This window comes from Molossus molossus, unplaced genomic scaffold, assembly GCF_014108415.1.
Source record: "Molossus molossus isolate mMolMol1 unplaced genomic scaffold, mMolMol1.p scaffold_m16_p_14, whole genome shotgun sequence".
NCBI lineage: Eukaryota > Metazoa > Chordata > Mammalia > Chiroptera > Molossidae > Molossus > Molossus molossus.
The window spans coordinates 85,883,528-85,899,003 of NW_023425349.1; the positions used below are offsets into that span (position 1 = coordinate 85,883,528).

Genomic DNA, 15,476 nt, shown 5'->3' on the forward strand with positions numbered 1-15,476 from the left:
CAATAAGCAAGTATTATTTTTGTTCGAAAACAGCAAATTTAGCGAAATTGATAATAATAACCCTGGTTCTAGGCACTGTGCGAGGAATAGACTTCATTTCCTCTAGATTTGGATATCTATTATGGATGTCCATTCAGTCTTACACGCTTTTGGGAAATAAAAAGCATCCGTCAAACTTATATGAAAAGACCCTGGCTAAGAGGCCCCAGGCTTGCCACCACCTAGACCCCAGAGATTTGCCAATGTACTTTCTATAGTCGTGGGGAAGTAGGTTCTGCAGTAGATGGCTGTGAAGAATCCTTTTCAGTCCTTGAATAAGAGGGTTTTATGGTTTTTTAGTGGCTGGATTTCTCATTTCCCACGTATTACTAAGTGGTTGCTGCCTAGCATCTCTAAAGAAAGGAGCTCATCAAGAGGAGTAGGTCTGTGTCTCTGGGCTTCCCGGTTCTATTTCCAGCCTGCTGAGGGGCCTTGGCCGCCTCCCGGATACCCATGCCAGAGCCAGAGCTATCCTTGCGGGCTTGCCCAGTCATCTCAACCACGTGGGCTGGGGCACTTCTCCTTAAATAAGTTTTGCAGTTGCCAGCTCTGATTCCAGGGAGCTACAGTTCCTGGAGATAAACACGGCTTTCTGCAGGGAGAAAAGAAGGCTTTGAAAAGTTACCCGCCACAATGACGGACAGAAGCCCCTTCGAAACCGACATGCTCACCCTCACCCGCTATGTCATGGAAAGGGGGCGGCAGGCCAAAGGGACAGGAGAGCTCACGCAGCTGCTGAACTCCATGCTGACGGCCATCAAGGCCATCTCCTCCGCGGTGCGCAAGGCCGGCCTGGCCAACCTGTGAGTCCTGGGAGCAGGTGCGGGGACACGGAGCCGCCCCACGCGGGGAGAGGGCCCAGGTGGGGTGATTGGGCAAGCTGCAGGTGCTTGGCGGGAAATCTGGTCAACGTGCTTTATCTATGTGCTCTGGACAGAATTGCCTTAAGGTTTCTGTCACATGTGCTTTGACTTGTTTCAAGAAAGGAACAAAATAATTAGAGACATGCGATATATACATATATATGTGTGTGTGTGTGTGTGTGTGTGTGTGTATGTGTATAAATAATTTTCCAGTTGCCATGTGTTATAATGATAACAAGCTCAGTGGCTTGTTACATGAAAACAGACTGAACTATGGTGACTTTAGCATTTGCATCCTCACCGGCACAAAGAAACAGCCAGGAGACTCTTCACACCCTTGGCAGATGGGAACATTTTATTGTCATCACCTTTGCCAGGACATGAGGAGACAGGGATCATTTACAAATAACTTCCCAGAGCCCCAGCCTACATCTCCTTTCTTACCACGGAAAGGAGTCTTGCTTTTAAAACAACTTTTTAATTTCTTCTCCGTGACTTTTTATCTTTTCCACTTGGTGGGCAGGAAACTGGGAGGTACTGGGCTTGGGAGGATGGACTGTACGCTTCTACACTTTGTTCTCTTTGGTGCTTCATCCAAGCAAAGAATGAGTCCAAGTTCAGGCCACAGCTGCTGAGCGACACAGCCAAGTGTCCAGTCTAAGTTTCAAATAAAAAGAAGCAGTCTTTGTGGACTTCCCTTCCTATTATAGTCATTCTAGTGGAGGTCCTTGCAGAAGTTGAAAGGACCCATTATTATTTTTACTACTCCAAAGTGAAGAAAAAACAAAATCCAATATTTAAAAATTTATTATTATCAATTTAGTGCTTTTAACAGAAATGGGATAGCATTATATGACAAGATATAATTATCACAAGATAACTACAGAATTGTTTTTACAAGTTTTGTGACCTAGTAATGGGATCCAGTTTAAGATGCTTTACGATGAGCTTTTCCCTACTCTGTGTATTGCTGTCATTCAGAGATAATGGCCAAGCTCTACACTTAAGGACGTTCACGAATGTGAGGTGCAGCCATTGGCCTCTGTCCTGCTCCTGCCAGATGATGGGGCCTGCTGAGTGACACTAAGTAGTGCCTTTGCCTCTCCCTGAATGTGGGCCCTGCTTTGCTTAGTGCCCTGTCCTGCTGACATCTCAGTATTATTCACCCAAGTCCATTGAGCTCCGCGTCTGGGCAGGACGCTCAGCTGGACAGCGGCTGCTGGGTTGTATCAATAGGCCGCAGAACTGACTCTGTGGCAATTAATGTCCAGATGAAGAGGACCCAGGAATTGAATAATTAAGGTGCTCCTCTGACTTGGCTTTTCCACATGATCGCTGGCAATGATCTATTCTCTCTAGGACCTCAGTTTCCCCATTTGTGAAATTGAGAGGGTACTGATAGCCCAAAACTTGTAGGGCTGTTGTAAAGGTTAGTAAGTTCATGTGATGATGATGTCGACAGTGCCAACCCTAAACGCTCAGTAAATGCTCTTTGTTATCCTAGTTCAAAGTACAGACCTGGGGAAATTTGCCAGCTGGCTGGTCGAGGCTGCAGCATGACCACTAGGTGGCAGGCGCAACCCGTGGAAACAAGAGGTCAGGCGTCCACGTTTTCTGGGGAACGGAATTTCCCTTGGTCTGGCAGGAACTCCACATTCTGAGGGTTCAGACAGCATTCTCCCCCCTTTCTCCTTGTAAAAGACACACGAAGTGGCAGCGGGATAAACCCATTGGCTGGAATTTTTTTTTTCTGGCAAGATGCTGAGATTATTTTAAGAGGGACTGCTTCTCAGAGAGCTAAACGGTTGAACTCTGTCCCGAGGTACTCTGCTGGGAGCTGGAGACTCCCACACGCTCCCGCCACTTCCCAGTTAGGGGCCGCAAGTCCCCCATCCTTTGCTTTCTCTTTTTGGGAAGACATTTCTAGGCACAGGCTCTATTAATACAACTTAAAAGTGATCAGACATTTCCATGTTTTCCTTCTTTTTTCTCCACTCCTTGCTAGGATACCTCCCCTGAAAACCTCTCCATGGCTTTTCTTGTCAAAATGTTTGAATGTCCCCCTTTAAAATGGTCAGGAAAGCTTTGGTGTTAGTTAACATGCTAGAAGGTATTGTCCTGTGGGTTATGAAACACCCCTTCACCCGTGTTCTAACCGGGAGCCGGAGCCTTGTCAGGAAATCAGGCCTCATTGGAAGGAGGGATGTGGGTGTGCGACACAGCAGGACACCCCGCCACTGCAGGGAGGGAGGGTGAGATGGCCTGTGAGGGGGGGTAGCCACCTCAAGAATCCACATTAAACTTTGATGCAAAAGATCCCAGCTTTGTTGTTGCTGTTGTTCGTTTGCTTTTGTTTTGAATCAGAAGCTAAGCTCTTTGGGGCCAGGCTGGGCTCAGCCCTTCAGATCACAGTGAGGGGGAGGGCTGTGGGGACCGAGAGGCTGTCAGTCAGGGAAGAGGGTGGGAAGTGACTTGTCCCCTGAGGGTAAATCCCAGGTTCTCAACCCAGGCTACCTGTTAGACCACTTGAGGATTTCTTCAACAAATAAATGACCTTAAAAAGGAAGAGGAAGCCCTAGCCGGTTTGGCTCAGTGGTTAGAGTGTTGGCCTGCGGTCTGGAGAGACCCGGGTTCAGTTCCCGCTATGGGCACGTACCTCGGTTGCAGTTTGTCTCCGGCCCTGGTTGGGTCATGTGGGTGGCAGCCGCTCGATGTGACCCTTTCACATCGATGTCTCTCTCTCTTCCTCTCTCTCCTTCCTACTCGATCTGAACAAAAAATGGAAAAAATGTCCTCAGATGAGGATAAAAAAAAAAAGGAAGAGGAAGAGCCCAGCGGGTGCCTCAATGGAGGGTTCAACCTCCAGTAGGGGGCATGCAGAAGGCAGCCGATTGATGTTTCTCTCTCCCATCCATATTTCTCTCTCTCCCTTCCTCTCTCTCAAAAAATCAATAAAAATGTGTTTTTTTAAAAAGGGGAAGAGAATGAGACTTCCCACAGGTTCTGCATCTTTTTTTTTTTTCATCGTTCAGCGAACATGTGTTGAGCATCTCTTATGTTTCTGGATACTGTGGAAATAAATAGAGTAGCCACACTTCTTTTTTCTTTTAACCATCACCTGAGGATATTTTTTCCATTGATTTTTAGAGAGAGTGGAAGGGAGTTGGGGTGGGGAGAGAGAGAGAGTGAGAGATATATACATCGATGTGAGAGAGACACGTCAATTTGTTGCTTCCTAAACAGGCCCCTACCGGGGCTGGGGATTGAACCTGCAACCCAGGTACATGCCCTCGACCAGGAGTTGAAACCATGACCCTCCCGTGCTCAGGCTGATGCTCAACTGCTGGGCCACAGCAGCCAGGGCAGCCACACTTCTTGCCTCAGTGGGCAGGTAATCTAGTAGGAAAGACATTCCCATGAACAGATTGTGAGCCACTGTGGACAGGGTGGCAGGGGTATTCCTGGTGTGTGGTGGAAAAATGAAGGGGGACCAGGGAAGCTTCAAGAGTGGATCAGGAGTATCAGTAGGGAAAAGCTGATGGTGTGCAGGGAGTACTCCTGTGGGGGGAACACCATGAGTGAAGGTGAAAAGGAGAGGAGCAACTTGCTGGGTGCCAGTGGCCACAAAACCTTTGCAGCTATTGGAATGCAAAAGGCTCCAGAGGGGTTGTAGCCATGTGGCTCTTGGAGGGAAGAGCATGGGGGCAGGACACCCAACCTAGAGGTTGATTATAAGGCAGGTGTATGCCTGGTTGGTCCAGAGGCTGAGACAGGCCAGGTGAGGGTGAGGGGCACGAGAGACAATGCCAGTTCAGGAACAGGCACTGCCAATTGGATCTGAAGGGTTCCCCTTGCACTATGGGAACTTGGGAACTTTGGGTGGACAAGTAAGTGATCTGACTCAAATATTAGAAGGATCCCTTCCATGAGGGTGGAAGGCATGAGAACTTTGCATATTAATACTCTAAAAAAAAAAACAACTCTAGATAAAATGTTATAGTCGTGCTCTTTCTGATATTGCTTGGAAAGAGATAGGAAAATCCCTATTAAATTAGTTAAGTGTGTCTCCAAATTTTCTTCTTATTCAAGTAACACCCACAAGAGCAGGGTGATTTTTAATTCAGCCCAGCAGGCCACTGTTTAAGGATAAATAACACATTGAAATTCCAGGGCTGGAAAGTATGGTTCTTTATTTTTTGGGAGTCATTAATTATAACGCTGTTTGACTTTGTAACTCTAACTCTTCACCAGCTAGTGCCCAGAGTAGGTTTGTATTTTAGCAAGACTGAATTCTGGTCAACATATTGGGAGAACTGGGGGCTAGGACCATATCCCCAGGGTGTACAGGAAGTAAGGTTGAGCATCCCTGCTGTGGGGCATGACATACTTGATCTGTGTTTATAATTTGGAGACTCCGGAACCATGAAGGGAAAAGTATATACACTGGTGGTGTTTGTTTGTTGGACTTCAGGATCCTTTACTGATGTCACTCAAAGTTGTTTTTGTGTGTGTGTGTCTTCTTAGGTATGGGATCGCGGGAAGCGTGAACGTGACGGGGGATGAGGTGAAGAAACTGGACGTGTTGTCCAACTCCCTGGTGATCAACATGCTCCAGTCCTCCTACAGCACCTGCGTACTGGTCTCAGAGGAGAATAAAGAGGCGATCATCACCGCCAAGGACCAGCGGGTGCGTGCAGGAGGCGGGATGCAGTTCCGCTCGTCGCCACTACATGGTGATACTGAGTTGAGAAGTTGGTTGTCTTGCATTTGTTACTGGGGTTTTCCTCTGTTGCTTAACTTTTGCTTTCCGGAAACAATTGCATGCTTCTTTCATTGGAAGTCATATGCTGTTAGGTTAAAAAAACAAACAAAAAAAAGGACTCCGTAGCAGGGCAGTGACTCATTCAGGAAATAAATCAGAGTGATTTGCAAAATGCCTCTGGGTGGGGTTCATGGATTTTGGCTTAACATGCCCTTTGGTAACATGTGCTGACATTTTGGGGGGGACTTGAAAATTATCAAGTTCAGTAATGAGTAGAGTTTCGGGGAAGAACCTTAATATACAGCCTCTTACGTGTTCCCTCCTCATTTCTATTCACTCCCACCCACCCTACTCTTGCACACACACACACACACACACACACACACTTCCCCAAGGGGGTTATGGTTTCAGCCGAGATTTCTTTATTCCTGACACGTTGTCAGCCTCAGAAAATAAATCATAAAGATGGTGGCTGTCTTGCATTAATACAATAGTCAACTTAGTGCAGGGCATGGCTGGGACAGTCCATATTCACTCTGACTTCATGAACAGTTTACTAAAGAGAAAGGTTGCTGGTGGCCAAAAAACTCAACCATGTTCGGCTGCGATACACTGATATAGAATACATGCTGGGACTCTTGGCCCTTGATGTATACACTGGGTGTTGGGGACAAAGTGCCATTTCTTTATGATTAGCCAGTAGGACAGAAAAGGTAAAGCCAAGTTTATTAAGCACCTACTGCATGCCAGGGACTGTGCACAGCACTTGAGTCTTCTCATCTCACATAATTTAAGCTAAATCACACCTGTTCTTTTGAATGTTCAGATTCCACTGATATGACCCTCAATTCTCTCTCCAGTCTGATCTGCCATGTTCTTTCCTGGCTGACCTGAGCTACATAGGTCTTCATGCTAGTTCTTGAATATTCCATGTTCCCATATAAGTTCCTTAAACACTCTCCAACATCTGCCCACCAGATATCTGTGAATGAATACATGAGTGAATAAACGGGCTAAGTTGGATTGTCCGCAGGGAGAATGGGGAATTTCCAAGTTTATGAATCACCCCACCTTTTTGTGCCCTTCCCCCCTACCCTGCCCACCCCTGTTGAGCAAGGGAGAAATAAAGGAAATAAAGCTCAGATTCAGCAAGGGCGTCACCCACCAGAAAGTCAGGGAAAGTGATTTTAGTGATAATGGAAGTGACTCCCATTTTACTCCAAGTTTTTTAAAAGGAATATGTATTATTTTACTTTTTTATCCTCACCCGAGGACATTTTTCCATTTTTTGTTTAGATAGAGTGGGAGGGGGAGAGAGAGAGAGAAACATCGACATGAAAGGGACACATCAAGTGGCTGCCACCTGCACGACCCAACCAGGGCCGGGGACAAACTGTAACCGAGGTACATGCCCTTAGCAGGAACCGAACCCGGGTCTCTCCAGACGGCAGGCCAACGCTCTAACCACTGAGCAAAACTGGCCAGGGCTATTTTATTTTAATTTTTTAAATTTTTACTTATTGATTTGAGAGAGAGAAGAAAGGAGAGAGAGAAGGATTGAGAGAGAGAAATATTGGAGAAATACTGATTTGTTGTTTCACTTAGTGGTACATTCATTGGTTCTTGTGTGTACCTTGCCTGACTGGGAATCAAACCCACAGCATTTGTGTATCAGGACGACACTCTAGCCAACTGAGCTATCTGGTCAGGACTCAAGTGTTATTACTCTGTTTAAGTAGCCAGGAGACTCCAGTCCCCTTCTCTCGGGCTGTCATAGGGCCTTGCACAGAGGAGATCTGTAAAAAGTATCTGGTGATTTTGCCCCACGAAATGCTGTCTGGAGCTGTCTGTGACCGCAGTGTGTGTGGGCATGAGGGACATGGTATCACAGACCCCATCTGCTCTGTCCTCTGGTCTTCACATCAGGCAGGTGGGTTGGGTACAGCAGCTCCAAGTCCCTGGGGGCCCAGGTAGGAGGGGAGGGTGGAGCCAGAGGAGGCAGGAGCAGAGGGACCTTCGTCGCCCTGTGTGGCCTCCACTGACGTGTGTGGACAGGTCAGCCCTGAGCGCGCAGCTCACATATGCTGGTACACTCCACCTGCCTCAAGTCACTGCATTTTTTTTTTAATCCTCATCCGAGGATACTTTTCATTTTTTGTTCAGGTAGAGCGGGAGGGAGAGAGAGGAAGAGAGAGAGAAAGAGAGAGAGAGAGAGAGAGAGAGAGAGGAAGAGAGAAAGAAAGAGAGAGAGAGAGAGAAACATCGATGTGAAAGGGACACATCAAGTGGCTGCCACATGAATGACCCAACCAGGGCCGGGGACAAACTGCAATCGAGGTACATGCCCTCAGCAGGAACCGAACCCGGGTCTCTCTGGACCGCAGGCCGATGCTCTAACCGCTGAGCCAAACCGGCCAGGGCGGCACTGCATTTTTTAAATAAGAATATCCCTTTGCTCTCCATCGCTTTCTGGTGCTGTGTTATTTGCCCCCCATGGTCACTTATGTAGATTGTGTTGATCTGAAGTGATTCTTCTCTCTGTGCATTTAGGGGAAATACGTGGTCTGCTTTGACCCACTGGATGGATCTTCCAATATTGACTGTCTGGCCTCCATTGGAACTATATTTGCCATCTACAGAAAGGTGAGTGACAGCCTGATCTTTAAAGCCTCTTTCCCCTGGTGGGTTCCGGAAGGTTCCTGGCCTGGGAGCCACGAGTCTGGAATTCTAATCTCTGTCCTCCCACAAAGCAGACGGGCCCCCCAGGCAAACCATGAAGCCCACTCCGCCTCGGACCCCTCACTGGAGGGACAAATCAATCACCCCCCGCCCCTGCCTTCTCCACTGCATTCATGGGACGGCAAAGTAAGGGGACGGATGGGGCCTTGTTTTTAAAACCTGGATGAGGCACAAATGTCAGACATGGGATGAGGTTCCAGGGGGCATCTGTTTTTTCTTAATGTATTTCAAATCGGACTGTACTCCTCTTCTGTTGCCGCCATAACAATGCATCACACATTTAGAGCTTAAAATGACACCCACTGATGACCTCCTGGTTCGGTAGGTCCCAGGTCTGGCGGATGTGACTGGGTTCTCTGCTCAGGGTCTCCTAAGGTCAAAATCTGGGTGTCAGCCAGCCTGACTTCCTGCCGAGAGGCTGGGCTGTGTGTGTAGCAGTAGCTTCCAGGCTCATTTAGGTGGTTGGCAGAATTCAGTTCCATTCTGTCGTAGGACAGAGGTCCTTGCATCTTGGTCGATGCTGAGGATGACTTGCAGTTTCTAGAGGTTCCCTGCATTCCCCGGCTTGTGATTCCTATGTCCTTAAAGCCAGCAAAGGCAGGACAAATCTTCCTCACTCTTTTGATCTCTGACACCCCCACTTTGCCTCATTGCTCTGCCTCCAGCCACAGAAAGTTCTCTGCTTAAAAGGGTTTGCCTGATTAGGTCCAAGATGAGCTGCCTATTTAATTAGGTAACTCTAATTACACCTGCAAAGTCCCTTTGCCATGTAGTGCTGTCATGAGCGCTCTGGCTATGGGTGTAGTCTTTCCTACAAGTCATTCAAAGTTCTGACCCCTGCATAGTTTCAGGGGTGCCTGACGGAGGCCGGGACCCTAGGTGGTCACTGGGCCCTCTAGGTTCCTGACACCAAGAAACAGCCGTGAGCCAATGCAAGTGACTGTGCTGTCAACTTTAGCCTTTATTACTGCAGGTTCAGTCCAAATCACAGACACATGTGAACACACACAAGTATTGGGAGTCAACGGACTGAAAGTCCAAGCATCCTAAATGTCCTCCAGTCCAGGCTGCTCAGAGAGCAGTGGTCACTGGTCACTCAGAGTCACGGAAGCCTCTGTGTCCAGGGAGTCCATGTCTTGCAAGGAAGACTGCTGACTCAGCTCGAGACAGCAAGGCCTCGGAATCATCAACGGCCACCAAGCCAGACACACGAGCTGTCAGCACGGCTCATTACCAAGAGGGCGAGTAGCAAAGGTCACTGTTCTGGTTTCACTTTTACCCTTCGTTTGGGGGTGTCTCCCTTCATCTGCACTTGTTAGAAATGCCGGTGGTCTCTAAGATTAGTCTTCAAAGTCCGGAGTCAGGATATTTGACAGTGTCCTCGGAGGTGCCTAGTCATCCTTACTACGTTCACCTGTGGGTTTCTCCCTGGGCTGGAGCCCAGAATTTGGCTGTGGGTCCAAACCTCTATGTGCTCAGACAATAAGGTTCAAATTCAAGATGGAGTTAGTTATACCAACTCTGCACCCCACAAATGCAAAATTGCCCCCGATTCTGGAGATTAGGGTATCTTCGGGGCCATTCCATTTTCCTCACGTACCTAACAATAGACAGAATCATATGGCTTGATTGGTGACCATCAGAAACTTTATGACAAACCACATAATCCACACTCTTCCTCAGCTTTAGAATCAGTCCTTGCGCCCATCAGGATGGCTGGGCCTTTGCCCTTGTGGCTTTCGGGCAGAAGGAGACCAGTAGCATTGGAAGGTCTCAAGGCTGGGTAACTTGCCCTAGTACTGGTGTCCGAGGCCCATCTCTCTGGCTCCTACCTACCTATGCTCTGTCCACCTACCTACCTATGATCACACAAATGCAGGCAAGAGTGGGTGTGCCTTGTGCCATCTAAAGGGCTGTCTGTACAGATTGGTAATGCTTGGCTGATGACTGTCCAAAAACAGGGCAAGCATTTGATTTTCAGGGCAAAAGCTTAGCAGAAAACTAACCATAGCAGAATGTATGAATTAGCCTAAACTGTTTCTTTGAGAAGAAAAGCAAGGTACAGGCAAGTGGTCTATTCCTCCTGTCTTGGAGAACAAAGTGGAAGCCAAGCCTGCTAGAGGAGAGACAAGGAGACTTTTGTTGAGGAAGAAGAAGAGGACACAAGACACTGTCTCTGGTATCTGAGAAAGTTAAAGACTCAGATGCTATTTCAAGTCTAAGCAAAAATAAGCTAGGTGAGTAAAGGAGCTTCATTTCCCGCTTTGAGGTACAGCTTCCAGGTAAAAACAGAGATCACTGGTGTGATATTTATGAGATTCTGAAAAAAGACACCCAGTTGTATCTTTGAGGTGACTGATGTTGGTGTTTTCATCATGGCCATTGCTCTTCACGGCTGGTCATGAGGCAGCCATGGCTCTACCCACCAGCAAGCTCAGTGCTCCTGGTAACGTCACCATCACAGCTCTTAATAGCTCCCTCCCCTCGTTGTATTGAAATATAATTGACATATAACACTGTGTTAGTTTTAGGTGTACAACATAATGATCTGGTATATGCATGTATTGTGAAATGATCAACACAATAGCTTATTTAACACCTATCACCTTACATAGTTACAAATTTTTTCTTGTGATGAGACTTTTTATGACTTACTCTCAGCAACTTTCAAATATACAGTATAGCATTATTAACGATAGTTCCCATGCTGTCCATTACCTCCCCAGAACTTATTTATCTTATTACCGAAAGTTTGTACCTTTTGACCACCTTCACCCATTCCCCCCAACTTGTCCTTGGCAACCACTGCTCTGTTCTGTTTCTATGAATTTGTTTTTTATAGAGTCACATATAAGTGAGCTCATATAGTGTTTATATTTCTCTTTCTGACTTTTTTCACTCAGCACAATGCCCTCAAGATCCATTCATGTTGCTACAAATGGCAAGATTTTCTTCTTTTTTATGACTGAATACTATTCCTTATATACATACACTACATTTTCTTTATCAGTTCATCCACTGATGGACACTTAGGTTGTTTCCATATCTTGGCTTTTGTGAATAATGCTGCAATGAACATGGGGTGCAGATACATCTTTAAGATAGTGATTTCGAGACTTCCGGTCAAGATGGTGGCATAGGTAAATGCAGTATCGCCTCCTCCCACAACCACATCAAAATTACAACTAAGCTACAGAACAACCACCCTTCAGAACCGCCTGAAGTTGAGTTGAATGGAAGTCCTGCAACTATGTAATTAAAGAAGCAGCCACATGGAGACGGGTAGAAGGGGCAGAGGTGGACAGACTGATCCCACATCCACATGTGGTGGATAAAAATCAGGAGAACACCTCAGCTGGGAAGGTTCTCCCTGAGGAGTGAGGGGTCCTTCTCCCACACCAGGCGCTCAGGGTTCCAGTGCCAGGAAGAGAATCCTCAGAACTTCTGGCTGTAAAAACCAGCGGGAACTGAGGCTGAGGGAGACTGAGGATACTTGAGCCCTAGGCAGCTCCTCTTAAAGGGCTCACGCACAGACTTACTCAAACTTGCTCCATCCAGGCTCCAGGGTTGGGGAGGCAGCTTGAAAGGCACCAGAGACATACGGGGAAGAACTGAGTCGTTTGGCATCGGGACGAGAGCTAGAGAGGCAGCTATCTCTTAGACAGATGTGATGGTGGAGGCCATTGTCCCTTTGGTGAGCCCTTCCCCCACAGGGCCAGCAGATGAGGACCTTATCTGGGACTCCAGAAACCTGACACACTGTTTGCTCTGCCCTGGTGATCCACTGAGGCCTTTCCCCACCCAACTTTTGGGCCCACCCAGGCTCTTTCCAGTGGCTTTACCATAGGATTGGCCTGTATTGGCTCCTGCTTCAGATTTTCCTAAATTCTCTCAAACAAGCAGCATCTGACCTCAGAGAACCCCATACCTCTCAAGTGGCCCCAGGTCCGGCACTAGAAGCAGCCAGCTTTGGTTCACAGCCTGGCTTTGCCTGGGCACCTCTAAGCCAAGCACAAGAAGCAGCCATCGACAAATCATTTTGTAGTGCCAACTGCACTACAATTAAAACAGAAGAGTGTACAGTGCACACTAGGGGTAAGACTCAATTACAATAGAAGAGTGTACAGTCCACACTAGGGGTACACCTAGAGGGCCCAGTTGGGGTGATCAGGGAGACTGTGCCACTGGACCCTACAGGACACCTACAACAATAGGCCACCCTAGGAAGCCTAGGAGACATAGCAACTCTACCTAATACATAGAAACAAACACATGGAGGCAGCCAAAATGAGGAGACAAAGAAACATGTCCCAAATGAAAGAACAGAACAGAACTCCAGGAAAATAACTAAATGAAAGGGAGATAAACAATCTAACAGATGTAGAGTTCAAAACACCGGTTATAAGGATGCTCAAGAAACTTAGTGAAAATTTCAAGGAACTTAGTGAGGACCTCAAGAGCATAAAAAGTACTAGTCAGAAATGAAGGCTGCACTAACTGAAATAAAGGATAATTTATAGGGAACAAGTAGTAGAGTAAGTGAAGGCAAGAAGCAAACCATCAATTTGGAGTATAAAGAAGCAAAAAACACCCAATCAGAATAGCAAAGAGAACAAAGAATTAAAAAAAAAAAAATGAGGACAGTATCAGGAGCCTCTGGGACAAGTTCAAGTGTACCAACATTCACATCATGGGGGTGCCAGAAGGAGAAGAGAGAGAGCAAGAAATTAAAAACCTATTTGAAAAAATAATGACAGAAAACTTTCCTAACTTGGTGAAGGAAAAAGACATACAAGTCTAGGAAGCACAGAGAGTCCCAGACAAGATGACCCCAAAGAGACCCACACCAAGACATTATCAAAATGCAAAAGGTTAAAGACGAAGAGAGACTCTTAAAAGCAGCAAGAGAAAAGCAGTTAGTTATCTACAAAGGAGTTCCCATAAGATTGTCAGTCAATTTCTCAAAAGAAACTTTGCAGGCCAGAAGGGAGTGGCAAGAAATATTCAAAGTGATGAAAAACAAGGACCTACAACCAAGATTACTCTATCCTGCAAAGCTATAATTTAGAATCAATGGATATATAAAGAGTTTCCCAGACAAGAGAAAGCTAAAGGAGTTTATCACCACCAAACCAGTAGTATATGATTGTTGAAGGGTCTTCTTGAAGAAGAAGAAGATAAAACATATGAACAATAAAATGGCAATAAATATATATCTATCAACAGTTGAATCTGCAAACCAAATGAACAAGCAGAACAGAAACAGACTCAAAAATACAGAAAAAGCTTTTTGTTGGTCACCAGATGGGGGTGGGGTTGGGGGCATGGTCAAACAAGATGAAGGAATTAAGAAGTACAAATTGGTTGTTAAACTGAGGAACCTCAAAGAGAAGGGGGGGAAAGAGGATGAGAAGAGATAAACCAAAGAACTTCTATGCATATATACATCACCAGTGGACACAGACAATAGTGTAGGGTAGGCAGGAAGGGGGTAGGAGCGGAGAGGAAGGGGTTAATGGGGGGGGAATGAGGGGACACTTGTAATACATTCAACAATGAAGATAAGTTTTAAAAAAAAGATAGTGATTTAATTTCCTTTAGATATATACCCAGATGTAGAATTAATAGATCATTAGTTCTAGTTTTAATTTTTTGAAGAAATTTTATACTGTTTTCATAGTGACTGTACCAATTTACATTCCCATCAACAGTGCACAAGGATTTTCTTTTCTCCATATCCTTACCAACACTTTTTATCTTTTATCTAACAGGTATGAGATGATATTTCATTGTGGTTTTGATTTACATTTTCCTGATAATTGGTGATTTTGAGCATCTTTTTATATACCTGTTAGCCCTTTGTATGTCTTCTTTGGAAACTGTCTATTTAAGTCCTCTGCCTATTTTTTAATATATTGTTTGTTTTTGCTATTGAGTTATGAGTTTTTTTCTATTTTAAGAATTTTGGACATCAAGGCCATGGGAAATCAATGTAGTGTTTTAAACAGAGAACACTGGATCTGAGCTGGGCAAGAACAAAGTGGAGGAGCCAGACAAAAGGGGATGGTCACTCAGACCAAGAGGTAGTGGTGAGGACAGACAGGAGGGTATGGACCTGCGAAGAGTGGGTTGTAGAATGGACTGGATTTAGTGACTGAGTGGAGGTTGTGGCTGGTGAAAGGAAGGGAAGGGTGATTCCCAGATTTCCATTGGTCAGACGATGGTGCTATTTGTTCAGATGGGGAGCAATGAGAGAAGAGTGGAAATTTTGGGGGGTGAGACAAGGCAGATGAATTTTATCTTTGACATGCTGAGCTTGAGGCATCTGGGGAATACCTGAGGAAGGATGTCTGGCAGACGAGTGGCTCCAAGAGTTGGGCCATCAGAAGAGATGAAGGTGGAGGTCTGGGAGGCATGGACACCTGCTTGCAACTCTGGTTGTGGGTGAGTTTGCTGAGGAGTGGGTAGACTGAAGAGAGAAGAGAGCTATATTCGTCTGGACTCTGCTATAAATAGCAGGGATGAATCAGGAAGCCCCAAGACAGAAGTACGACCAGCCTCAGAAAGGGCCAGAGAAGGGTCAAGGTAGAAGAGCTTTTTTCCTCAAAGTTGCTCATCTTGTCTTCCTATGGCCACTGCATTCCTTGTTCTCTCTGTAGACCAGTTTTGTGTGATTCTTCGGCCAATGACAGAAGAAAGGTGGTCACCCCAATGCTCCCAAATTGCCATCAGCCAGAATGTTCTAGCTCCAAATACAGATTTCTGGAGCAGAGACTCTGATTGGGCCAGTTTGGGTCAGGAATCCATCCCAGACCCAATTACACTTGTAGGGAGGGTTTGGCACTCATAACACAAACATCGCAGCTGAGAGTCCTCACTTTGGATTAAGTGGTGATTAAGAAGGTGCATTTTGCACTGGATAGACACTCAAGGCCTGGGGACGAACCAGGAGGAGCATCAACATTTAAGAAGAGGAGTTGCAGAAACAAATGAGAAATATCTAGAGAGTCAGAAAGAAAGCCAGACAAGAGGGAGGTGGACAGGCGCTCTGGAGAGACTCATCTGAAGAAGAA

The 15,476-nt window shown here is 46.2% G+C and overlaps 1 protein-coding gene across 1 annotated transcript in view; it reads left to right on the plus strand.

Moving 5' to 3' along the window:
• The first annotated feature begins 592 nt into the window (after positions 1 to 592).
• The window catches only part of FBP2 (fructose-bisphosphatase 2), a 32,111-nt gene continuing 17,227 nt past the window's right edge, over positions 593 to 15,476 (plus strand). The window contains exons 1-3 of the mRNA XM_036261207.1: positions 593 to 842; positions 5,427 to 5,589; positions 8,215 to 8,307. Of these exons, the coding sequence (XP_036117100.1) occupies positions 673 to 842; positions 5,427 to 5,589; positions 8,215 to 8,307 (426 nt within the window). The 5' untranslated portion in view covers positions 593 to 672. The remainder of the gene's footprint in view (positions 843 to 5,426; positions 5,590 to 8,214; positions 8,308 to 15,476) is intronic.